The 12,897-nt window shown below is 42.3% G+C and overlaps 1 protein-coding gene across 1 annotated transcript in view; it reads right to left on the reverse strand.

Annotated features, from left to right (window-relative positions):
• The window catches only part of DNAAF4 (dynein axonemal assembly factor 4), a 67,726-nt gene that overhangs the window by 16,863 nt on the left and 37,966 nt on the right, over positions 1-12,897 (reverse strand). The window contains 2 exon segments of the mRNA XM_009210214.4: positions 3,173-3,198; positions 3,201-3,317. Coding sequence (XP_009208478.2) covers positions 3,173-3,198; positions 3,201-3,317 — 143 coding nt within the window.

The raw sequence follows: 12,897 nt of genomic DNA on the forward strand, positions 1-12,897 counted from the left end.
TCTCGATCTCCTGACCTCGTGATCCGCCCGCCTCGGCCTCCCAAAGTGCTGGGATTACAGGCTTGAGCCACCGCGCCCGGCCTAAAAAGGTCTTTTTTTTAAATTAACATTTCCTTTTAGATTTTCCATCTTCCTCCAGTGGATGGAAATATTATTTGTTATGCACTGAATGTTTGTGTCTTCCCCACTTCTCCTCCAAATTGATACACTGAAGCCTTAACCATCAATGTGAATCAGTATTTGGAAGTGGGGCCTCTGAGAGGTAATTAGGTTTAGGTCATGAGAGGAGAGCCTCCAGAATGAGTTTACTATCCTTATAAGAAGAGAAAGAGATCAGAGCTCCCTCACCCACTATGAGGACCCAGTGAGAAAGTGGTTGTCTACAGGTTCTGATGAGGGCTCCTACCAAGAACCATGCTGGCACCCTGATCTTAGATTTCCCAGCCTCCAGAACTATGAGAAATGACTCTTCATTGTTTAAGCCACCCAGTCTATGGTATTTTATTTATAGCAGCCAGAGCAGATTAACATACTATTTGATAATGGTAACTTTTTTTTTTTTTTTTTGTCTTGCTCTGTCACCCAGGCTGGAGTGCAAGTGGCACAATCTTGGCTCACTGCAACCTCCACCTCCCAGGTTCAAGTGATTCTCCTGCCTTAGCCTCCCGAGTAGCTGGGATTACAGGCGTGTGCCACCATGACCAGCTAATGTTTGTATTTCTAGTAGAGACGAGGTTTCACTATTTTGGCCAGGCTGGTATTGAACACGTGACCTCATGACCACCCACCTCGGCCTCCCAAAGTGCTGGGATTACAGGCATGAGCCACCCCACCTGGCCGACGATGGTGATGTTAATCTTGCAATATTTATACATTGTTAAACTTTTTTTTTTTTTTTTTTTTTGAGACATAGTCTCACTCAGTTGCCCAGGCTGGAGTACAGTGGCACGATCTCGGTTCACTGTACCCTCCACCTCCCGGGTGCAAGCGATTCTTCTGCCTCAGCCTCCTGAGTAGCTGGGACCACAGGCATGCACCACCACGCCCAGCTAATTTTTTGTATTTTTAGTAGAGACGGGGTTTCACCATATTGGCCAGGCTGGTCTTGAACTCCTGACCTTGTGATCCACCCGCCTTGGCCTCCCAAAGTGCTGGGCTTACAGGCTTGAGCCACCATGACCGGCCTTAAACTTTTTTTAAACCTCATTAGCTGGTTGGAATATAATAGATAGAAGTTTCTAGCCAAATTTCTTGTTTTCTGGGAGTTCATGTGATATTATTATTATTATTATTTTTTTTCCTGAGATGGAGTCACACTCTGTCCTCCAGGGCTGGAGTGCAGTGGCATGATCTCAGCTCACCGTAACCTCCGCCTCCTGGATTCAAGCAATTCTCCTGTCTCAGTCTACTGAATAGCTAGGATTACAGGCATGTGCCAGCACGCCTGGCTAATTTTTGTATTTTTAGTAAAGATGGGGTTTCACCATATTGGCCAGGCTGGTCTCGAACTCTTGCCCTTGTGATCTGCCCACCTCGGCCTCCCAAAGTGCTGGTATTACAGGCGTGAGCCACCATGCCCAGCCCATGTGATTATTATTTTGCCTTTCTTCGTTACAGTATTTTCATTTTTCTATACTGAAAAATATACAGAAGGTCACTTGAGCCCAAGAGTTCAAGGCTACAGTGAGCCATGATTGCCCCACTGTACTCCAGTCTGGGCAGCAGAGCAAGACCCCAACTATAAAAAAATAAAAAGGGGTGTGTGTGTGTATGTGTATAAACACAATTTAAAAATAATTCTAACTGTATAATTATAGAAATGTTACAAATACAGAAAATACATTGTTTAATGATACAAAAAAATTAATATTTATATTGTCATTGACTTTTTTTTTTTTTTGAGACGGAGTTTCGCTCTTTCACCCAGGCTGGAGTGAAATGGTGCAATCTTGGCTCATTGCAACTTCCACCCCCTGGGTTCAAGTGATTCTACTGCCTCAGCCTCCCGAGTAGTTGGCAGATGCCTGCCACCACACCAGGCTAATTTTTGTATTTTTAGTAGCCATGGGGTTTCACCATGTTGGCCAGGCTGGTCTCAAACTCCTGACCTCAGGTGATCCACCCACCTCGGCCTCCCAAAGTGCTAGGATTACAGGCGTGAGCCACCATGCCCGGCTTGTCATTATGTCTTAAGGATCTTCTTATATCTACAATTTTTCAATTGAAAGATGTGTCAATTCAGACTTTCAGTTAAAAAATGCAGTTCTTGGCCGGATGCGGTGGCTCAAGTGCTGGGATTACAGGCATGAGCCACCGCATCCAGCCAAAACAATGTAGTTCTTAGTGCTAATATAACTAAATATACAACATTTGAAATCCAGGGCTTAGGAATTTATACATGGATGGAAGATATTAATTCCAAAATGTCACATTACAAATACCTGTTATTAGAAATAATTAGTTGTAATGATATATTAATAATTTCCAAATATCTTCTTTCCAAACACATACTGATCCAGAGTTTATATGTCTATTAACATTATAGAAAATGATGTATTTGATAAAATAAATGGCAAGTACAGTAGTGTATCTCTTGGAATAAATAATACTGTACTATATATATATACATATATATATATATATGTAAGTTTTTCATTGTTTTGTGATGAAGTCTCACTCTATCACCCAAGCTGGGGTGCAGTGGCAAGATCTCAGTTCAGGGCAACCCCTGACTCCCCGGTTCAAGCAATTCTTCTGCCTCAGCCTCCCAAGTGGCTGGAATTACAGGTATGCAACACCACCACGTCTGGCTAAGTTTTTGTATTTTTAGTACAGATGGGGTTTCCCCATGTTAGTCAGGTTGGTCTCGAACTCCTGACCTCAAGTGATCCACCCATCTTGACCTCCCAAAGTGCTGGGATTACAGGTGTGAGCCACTGTGCCCGGCCTACTGTACATATATTAAATCAGTGTTCTCTTATCACTATTCTGGAGCCAAAAAAAATCTGCAAAATATATTTTCTCATAAGGAAATTCTAAAATATATTCATGACATTATTTATTTAGTGTAATAAATACTTAAGAAACGCAGAACCAGTACTAATTTCAGTAGATGAAATAAAAATAAAGTATTTTCATTTGTGGTAATTGTAACTACAGTAAGTATATCTACCTCCTCCTCTTCTGCTACTTGTGATCACGAAGAGCTGTTGGGAATACTCGAGGGGTAAAGTTGATTTTAATACTGCCAACAGAGCGAGGAGCAGGAATACTGTCTTCCTTTAACTTCTCAGTAAATATATTTTCTGAATTTCTCCCTTCAAAAACAATGGTAGCAAGCAAGTCACTTATTTCTCATTTTCTAGTTAACCATCAACTGACTTTTAATTACACATCAAAGCTAACCCCCAAGTCCTAAACAAATAAATCAAATATATTTTCTGCAAGAAAAAAATGCAAAGTTTAGCACTGATAATACGGCAGCCAATGACCTACCTGCTCTTTATCAATGGCCTCAGCTACTTTTCTGGGGTTCTCTTTGTAAAACCAGTGTTTAATTCACATCAACTCTAAGGGAAGATACTTTAGGTAACTCAACATCAACTCTAGAGAAGGGCACATAGGCAAAACCATCACTGCCAATACCACCTCTATCTCCTTACACTCTATAGCAATATCTCCTATATACATTATCTCCTATATGCTTTCTTACAAAAGTGTAAGAAGTTTTAGCCATCAAAGAAAACGAATGAGAATTGGTGGCAAGGATGGGCACAGCGGCTCATGTCTGTAATCCCAGCACTCTGGGAGGCCAAGGCGGGCCAATCACCTGAGGTCAGGAGTTCAAGACCAGCCTGACCAACACAGTGAAACCCTGTCTCTACTAAAAATATAAAAATTAATCAGGCCTGTGGCGTGCACCTGTAATCCCAGCTACCTGGGAGGCTGAGGCAGGAGATTTGCTTGAACCTAGCAGGCAGAGGTTGCAGTTAGCCGAGATCGCGTGTTGGAGACTCCATCTCCAACAAACAAGCAACAAAAACTTGGAAAGGGTCTTGGCTAGACATTTCAAAGGACTGGGGCAAGGAGGGAAAAAGCCCTCTTAGACTCAAACATGAAAGCCAAATAATGTGATAACAGAGGTGATCCCATCTGCCAGGATGGCCTTGTGGAACACAGTTGTTGAGTACTGTTGCATAACAAAGTATTACATTAAAGAGAACTAAATTTTTATCTTTATTTGATCTGCACATTTGGGGCTTTATTTTACAATGCTTGGCTTGAACCTACCTAATACAAGGTCCCAATAATTTTATATCCAAGTTAACTGCTGCTCACTCATAAAGGCAAAAGACATTTCTAGGTATGTAAGAACTCAGCCAACACTACCTAGTCATCTTTTCTGAATACATTACTCAAAGAAATGTTCCAGAACACAGAGAAATAACATTAAGAACCCAGGAGTGGGGAACTTGAGAGCAAAATGAAAAAGAATGGGTTTTCTAAAGCAGTGGAGAACACACCAAAAATGTTGTAAATAGTATCCTTTTTTTTTTTTTTTTTAGAGACAGGGTTATTACTCTCACGTAGGCTGGAGTGCAGTGATGCAATCACAGCACACTGCAGCCTTGAACCCCTTGGCTCAAGCAATCCTCCCATCTCAGCCTCTCAAGAGCTGGGACTACAGGTGTACACCACCATGCATGGCTAATTTTTTGTTTGTATGCTTTTTTGTAGAGATGGGGTCTTGTTTTGTTGCCCAGGCTGGTCTTGAACTCCTGGGCTCAAGCAGTCCTCCCATTTTGGCCTCTCAAAGTGCTGAGATTACAGGTGTGAGCTACCACACCCAGCCTGTAAATAATAGTTTTAAATAGTAATACAAAAGAAGGAAAATAGGTCTTGGCGCCACGGCTCACACCTGTAATCCTAGCACTTTGGGAGGCTGAGGCAGGTGGATCACTTGAGGTCAGGAGTTGGAGACCAGCTTGGCCAATATGGTGAAACCTCATCTCTCACTAAAATACAAAAGCTTAGTCAGTGTAGGTGGATGGCACCTGTAATCCCAGCTACTTGGGAAGCTGAGGCAGGAGAATCACTTGAACCTGGGAGGCTGAGGCTGCAGTGAGCCAAGATTATGCCACTGCACTCCAGCCTGGACAACAGAGCAAGTCTCACCAAAAAAAAAAAAAAAAAAAAAAGATAAAAGAAAAGAAAAGAAAAAAGAAGGAAAATAGAATGAAAGCGAAAACGGTATATATCATTTTACTTTACTAATACTAATGATTACTATGATATAGAAACATGCAGGAAATCATCACTATTGATCCCACGAGAGAAGAAACCCTGGAAAACTATTTTGCTGGTATAAGAGAAAACAAATCTTATGTTTTATGAAAAATATTAAAGTGACCACTAGTTACAGTAAAATAAGTATATAATTTCCAAACTCATGTATCTAATTTACAACCTTTTCTATTTGCTATTTGCAAAATTAAAAGTTTTATAAGCAAAGAAATGCTTGTTTAGAATATTGCGGTTAAAACGACATAAAGTTTGTTATATGCAATTTTGCTAGTATGTGTTCAGAAGAATACATACAAATTCTAACAAAATAAATAAAAGGTTCAATATATAGTTCAGTTTCAAAGTGGGTGCAAGAAAGGCTCTATCAACGAATTTAAAGCCAGGAATACTTCAAAAAGTGTGTCACCAGCCAGTTCAGGAAAGATTTGATGCAAATGATTAATATCAATGGCTGGAGAATGGAAATTTAATGCTGATATAGGTACAGAGGTAGGAAGGTGTAAATGAAACTAGAATCAGAAGGTGGCTCCTCCCGGCTTCCAGCCATTCTCCTGGCCCCAGCCTCTCTGAGCTGGGATTACAGATGTGCACCACCATGTCTCGGCTAAGTGTATTTTAGTAGACATCGGCTTCCATGTTGGCCAGGCCGTCTCAACTCCTGACTCATGATCCACCTCACTGCCTCCCAGCGGGTGCCACCCCTGCCCAGCAGTCACTCTTAGTGAAAAGGATGCTTAGACCATCTCTGCTCACTAGTCTGAAAGTAAAGCTAAAAAAATGTCTCTTGTAAGAAATTGAAGCTCCAGGTATTCCTCATCAATAAGCCTTTGTAAAAAGAATATATGATATTTCCTCAAACATACACAAAGAAGTTTTTGCAGAAGATTAGTGGTCAGGTAAAAAAGCACAATTCGCAGAGGAAAAACAATCCAGATGAGGAACAATCAGCAGACACAACAAATCAGACGATCACTCCTGAAGATTTTGAAATAGCACAACAATCTGAAAGAGATTATTTAAACATACCCACTTAAGATAGTGAAAGACAGTATTAGCATCAATAATGAAACTAAGAAGCTGAAGAATGCACACAAAGAACAGAGAGGTGAAAAAAGACAGAACTTTCAAATGAAAAATATTGTCACTGAAATTAAAAAACATCTTGGACAAAGAAATAAAATTGAATAAGTGAAGAAGAAAATTTATACACCAGGAAGATAGGATCTGAGGATATTATGACAGAACATAGCTGAGGAAAGATAAAGAGAATACAAGAAAAAGCACAGGGTGGCATGCATGAATGAAAGATGGAAAGCAGGGACATGGAGGTCAGGGAGTCAAGATCAGTATGTATAAATGGAAACAGGTGGAATGGCTAGAGGCTGAGGCAGGAGAATTGTTTGAACCCAGGAGGAGGTTACAGTGAGCTGAGATTGTACCAGCCTGGATGACAGAGCAAGATTCCATCTCAAAAAGAAAACATCTGTATAATTTAAAATATATACTGAAACAAGAGAATACAATATCAATATTTGTTTGTTTTTGTTTTTTGTTTTTGAGACAGAGTCTCACTCTGTCACCATTAGGAGTGCAGTGCATCTCGGCTCACTGCAGCCTCTGCCTCCTGGGTTCAAGCAATCTCATGCCTCAGCCCCCAAGTAGCTAATACAGCTGTGTGCCACCACAGCCAGCTAATTTTGTATTTTAGTAGAGATGGGATTTCACCATGTTGGCTGTGGCTGGTCTCTCTAACTCCTGGCCCCACCTCGGGCCCACCTCAGCCTCCCAAAGTGCTTGGAGATTACAGGAGGAACCAAGAAGGTAAATTCACAGCCAAGAAGGTAATATTTGAAGACAATAGTTTGAAATTCCCAGAATTGATGTAAATGACAAAGTTCTTTTGAGTGATGTATGCTCAGTTATATTAATGAGACAAATAAATAAATATAAAATTGAACTTATACTAATGAACCATAATATACCAAGGGGAAGAATTTTAAAAACAACTAGAAACAAAGGATAGATTACTTATTAAGAATCAAGCTAGATCAACTGCACTCCAACCAAAGTGAGTTGGTGGGTAAGATCCTGTCCAAAAAAAAAGAACGATAGGTACCTGCAAATTAGGTCATGCCGGGTGGCTCACCAATCCCTGCACTTTGGGAGGCCGAAGCGGGCGGATCACGGTGGCTCGGTGAGATCGGTGACCATCCTGGCTAACACGGTGAAACCCCCGCCTCTACTAAAAATACAAAAATTAGTCAAGGCTGTGGCGGGAGCTTGTAGTCCCAGCTACTCGGGAGGCTGAGGCAGGAGAGTCGGCGCTAACCTGGGAGAGATGGAGCTTGCAGTGGAGCCGAGACAGCCACTGCACTCCAGCCCATGACAGAGTGAAGATCTTTCCCAAAAAAAAAAAAAAAAAAAAAAAAAAAAAGAAATTAGTAAATTAAGAGGCCGGGCGCCGTGCTCCAAGCCTGTAATCCCAGCACTTTGGAGGCCGAGACGCATGGATCACGAGGTCAGGAGATCGAGACCATCCTGGCTAACCTGGTGAAACCCCGCTTACTAAAAAAATACAAAAACTAGCCAGAAGCAGGTGGCAGCCTGTAGTCCCAGCCACTGGGAGGCTGGAGGCAGGAGAATGGCGTGAACCCGGAGGCGAGCCAGTGAGCTGAGATCTGGCCACTGCACTCCAGCCTGGGCGACAGCGAGATCTGGCCTTCAAAAAAAAAAAAAAAAAAAAAAAGAAATTAGTAAATTATATAACTATAGATAAAGTAGAGATAAGCAAATGAAAACTTTATGGAAATGAATTTGAAAAGATAAAACGCACAATTTAGAAGACAAATTACCAAAATTGACTTTGGAAAATTTCAATAATCAATAACTATTATAGAAACTAAATCTATTAAAAAAAAAAAAAAAAAAAACTCCAGACCTAGACAGTTTTAGGGAAAGTTTTACTAAACTTTAAAACAACAGATAGGCCGGGCGCGGTGGCTCAAGCCTGTAATCCCAGCACTTTGGGAGGCCGAGACGGGTGGATCACGAGGTCAGGAGATCGAGACCATCCTGGCTGACACGGTGAAACCCCATCTCTACTAAAAAATACAAAAAAACTTAGCCGGGCAAGGTGGCGGGCACCTGTAGTCCCAGCTACTCGGGAGGCTGAGGCAGGAGAATGGCGTAAACCCAGGAGGTGGAGCTTGCAGTGAGCTGAGATCTGGCCACTGCACTCCAGCCTGGGCGACAGAGCGAGACTCCGTCTCAAAAAAACAAACAAACAAACAAAAAAAACCCCAGATATTTCTCTTATCTAACTATATTGTTTCAAATAGTAGAAAAAGAAAAATGCTCTATAGTATATGGGTCTGGTATAATTTTGTATAAAATCTAGACAAGAACAGTATGAGGAATGAAAAATATAACTAAATCTCAATATGAAGATAAATGTGACAATTGCTTATAAAATATTAGCAAATTTTTAAAAAAGCATATATATATATATTTTTTCAATCTAAATGACTTTTTCTTTGTTTTTTTGAGACAAGGTCTCACTCTGTTGCCCACACTGGAGTGCAGTGGCGTGATCTTGGCTCACTGCAGCCTCTGTCTCCTGGGTTCAAGCAATTCTCCTGCCTCAGCCTCCTGAGTAGTTGGGACTACAGGCGCACGCCACCACGCCTGGCTAAGTTTTGTATTTTTAGTAGAGACAGGGTTTCGCCATGTTGCCCAGGGTGGTCTGGAACTCCTGACCTCAGGTGATCCACCCACCTCTGCCTCCCAAAGTGCTGGGAATACAGGAGTGAGCCACCATGCCCAGCCTCTAAAGGACTTTTCAACATGCCAAGCCTCACTGTTAAAGTAGTAAAGACATATAACCTGGTGGAAATAGCACAGGTTTCAGATGCAGAACAGATCTGGGTTCAAATTCTGCAAGTTTACTTATTCATAGTTATCTTTTTTTCCTGAACATCTATTTCCTCTAAAATAAGAACAGGAGCACTTAGACTGAAGTGTTGTGAAGACTGAGTGACCCAAGCAATACAATCCCCTAGCACATAGTAGTCACTTAATAAATGTTAATTATTATTATTATATATGTGATTTTATACTAAAATGTTATAGGAATTCAATAATGACTTATGTAAGGAAAATACTAAATATTTCTTTTTCTCTCTTTTTGAGATGGAGTTTCACTCTTGTTGCCCAGGCTGGAGTGCAATGGCACGATCTCACCTCATTGCAACCTCCACCTCATGGGTTCAAGCGATTCTCCTGCCTCAGCACCTCCCAAGTAGCTGGGATTACAGGCGTCCACCACCATGCCTGGCTAGTTTTGTATTTTTAGTAGAGACAGGGTTTCTCCATGTTGGTCAGACTGGTCTTGAACACCCGACTTCAGGTGATCTGCCCGCCTCAGCCTCCCAAGCTCTGGGATTACAGGCACGAGCCACTGCGCCCGGTGGAAAATGCATCCAAAACAAAGTTTAATATTCTAAAATTAGATAAAACCAAACTTGTAGCTTTCACTATAGAATTATATTCATTGGGAGATAGGAGGGAAAATGGCAGATAGGAGACAGGATTAACATGCAGCTGTCACTTGGATGGGCAGAACAGTATATGGAGACTCACATTGTGAACTTTTACTCTAAGAATCACTTCAGGAACACCGCAAGAAACACTGTAGGAAAACTGAAAGAATTCACAGACCCTTTGAAAGAACTGGCTTGCTGCTGCCAATGCCACAAGACAGCTGAAAAACTGAGTTCCCAAAGCGTGAGGGAGGAAAAGGTCAGTCTCTGAACATACATCCCCACTGGGGAACCTGAAAATCCAGATCACAGGGGAAGGATTTAACTTTACCCTGAGCCAAAATAGATTTAGGGAGCTGAGCAAAATATAGAAGTAGAAGAAGCAACAAGAAGAGCCCTGTAGGCACTTCCATCCTCAGCTGGAGTCCAAAGCAGCCATTCCTGGCCTGATCTCACAGAGGTCCTTGGAGAAGGGAAGGCAGCCAGTGGAAATGAGGCGGGACCGCAGGGTGAAGGAAGCTTGCAGCTGAACTTTGCAATAATTTTGACTGAGCAGGAATTTTCCTAAGCAGAAATTGGTGGTGGGGGGTGCAAATGGGAAGTACAGACGCGAGTGCGGAAGCCACAGCCAATAGTGTGGGCAGGCAGGGACTGGTGAGGCCTAAGAGCCCTCTTGCTTTCTCAGTGGCAAGGCTTATAGTCTGGGGCAAGATCTCAGCCCTGCTCACCGACTGCCTGGATATAAACTCAGTGCGGTTGGGGTGGCATGGCCGGAGTGAGACTGGCCTTGGTGGGCTGCCTGGGAGTTGGGTGAGGCCTGTCACTGCCGGCTTTCCCCTACCTCCCTGGTGACCTGTATGGCACAGCACAGGCAGCAATAATGCCCCTGGGAACATAATTCCATTGGCCTGAGATTCACCCCTCCACACGCACTGTGGCCACAGCAAGCCCCACCCAAGGGGAGTCTGAGCCCAGACCCAACTAACCTTGCCCCCACCTGATGGTTTTTCTCTACCTGCTCTATGGCCCTGGCCGTCACCTGAGAAACCCGAGTACTTGTCCTGACCAACATCAAGATTATATCTCTCTTCTATACTGCAGCTGGTGCCCTCTTGGAAGTGCCACTTCCTGGCTGGAGCCCAACCAACTCAAGCCACTATAGCAACTCATAACAGAACAACCCTGCTCCAAAGGAGAAAACAACAGCTAATTCCACTTCCTGCAATACGCTGTCTAGCCAAAGGTCCTGAGTCTGTCCACGTGACAACTTCACTGCTAGCATAACCAGTACTTGAAGTGCACTAAATGAAATTACAACAAAAGACTCCAACAGCATCCACTTCACTCACCTGCCACCACCAGAACAGGTGCTGGTATCCATGGCTGGGAGACCTGCGGATCACATCACAGGGCTCTTTGCAGATATTCCCCAGCACCAGCCTGGGGCCCAACTGGGTGGCTAGAACTAGAAGGGCAATAACAATCACTGCAGTATGGCTCTCAGGAAGCCCCATCCCTAGTGGCAGGGGGAGGGCACCACATCAAGGGAACGCCCATGGGACAAAAGAATCTGAACAGTAGCCTTTGAATTCCAGATCTTACCACTGAAACAGTCTACTCGAATAAGAAGGAACCAGAAAAGTAATTCTGGTAATATGACAATACAAGGTTCTGTAACACCCCCAAAAGAATACACTAGCTCTCCAGCAATGGATCCAAACCAAGAAGAAATCTGTGAATTGCCAGAGAAATAATTCAGAAGGTTGATTATTAAGCTCCTTAAGGAGGCAGTAGAGAAAGGTGAAAATCAACTTAAAGAAATTTAAAAAAAAAATACAGGAGGATATGAATGAAAAAGTCTCCAGAGAAACAGATATTATAAAGAAAAGATAATCAAAATTTCTGGAAATGAAAGACACACTTAAAGAAATGCAAAATATACTGGAAAGTTTCAACAATAGAACGGAACAAGTAGAAGAAATAACTTCAGACCTCAAAGACAAGGCTTTCAAATGAACCCAATCCAACAAAGACAAAGAAAAAAAGAATTTTAAAAAATGAACGAAGCCTCCAAGAAATCTGGGATTATATAAACGAGCAAACATAAGAATAACTGGTGCTCCTGAGGAATAAGGGAAATCTAAAAGTTTGGAAAACATACTTGAGGGAATAATCGAGAAAAACTTCCTTGGTCTTGCTAGAGATCGAGACATCCAAATACAAGAAGCTCAAAGAACACCCAGGGAATTAATTGCAAAAAGATCACTGCCTAGGCACATAGTCATCGCATTGTCTAAAGTAAAGATGAAAGAAAGAATCTTAAGAGCTGTGAGGCAAGGCCGGGCACGGTGGCTCACACCTGTAATCTCAGCACTTTGGGAGGCAAAGGAGGCTGCATCACGAGGTCAGGAGTTCAAGACCAGCCTGGCCAAGACGGTGAAACCCCGTCTCTACTAAAAATACAAAAATTAGCCAGGCGTGGTGGCGGGTGCCTGTAATCCCAGCTACTCAGGAGTCTGAGGCAGTAGAATTGCTTGAACCCGGGAGTTGTAGGTTGCAGCGAGCTGAGATCGTGACACTGCACTCTAGCCTGGGTGACAGAGCAAGACTCTGTCTAAAAAAAAAAAAAAAAAAAAAAAAGGAGCTGTGAGGCCAAAGCATCAGGTAATCTATAAAGAAGAACCTATCAGATTAACAGCAGACTTCCTAGCAGAAACCCTGCAAGCCAGAAGGGATGGCGGTCCTATCTTTAGCCTCCTTAAACAAAATAATCATCAGCCAAGAATTTTGTATCCAGTGAAACTAAGCTTCATAACCAGAGGCGAGATGAAGTCTTTTTCAAACAAACAAATGCTGAATTTGCCACCACCATGCCAGCACTACAAGAAATGCTAAAAGGAGTTCTAAATATTGAAACAAAAGCTTAGAATATACCAAAATAGAACCTCCTTAAAGCATAAATCTCACAGGACCTATAAAACAACAGCACAATGAAAAAAAATATGGTACAAGGCAACAACTAGCATGATGTATAGAACAGTACCTCACATCTCAA

The sequence above is a fragment of the Papio anubis genome, unplaced genomic scaffold, assembly GCF_008728515.1.
Source record: "Papio anubis isolate 15944 unplaced genomic scaffold, Panubis1.0 scaffold59, whole genome shotgun sequence".
Taxonomy (NCBI): Eukaryota; Metazoa; Chordata; class Mammalia; order Primates; family Cercopithecidae; genus Papio; species Papio anubis.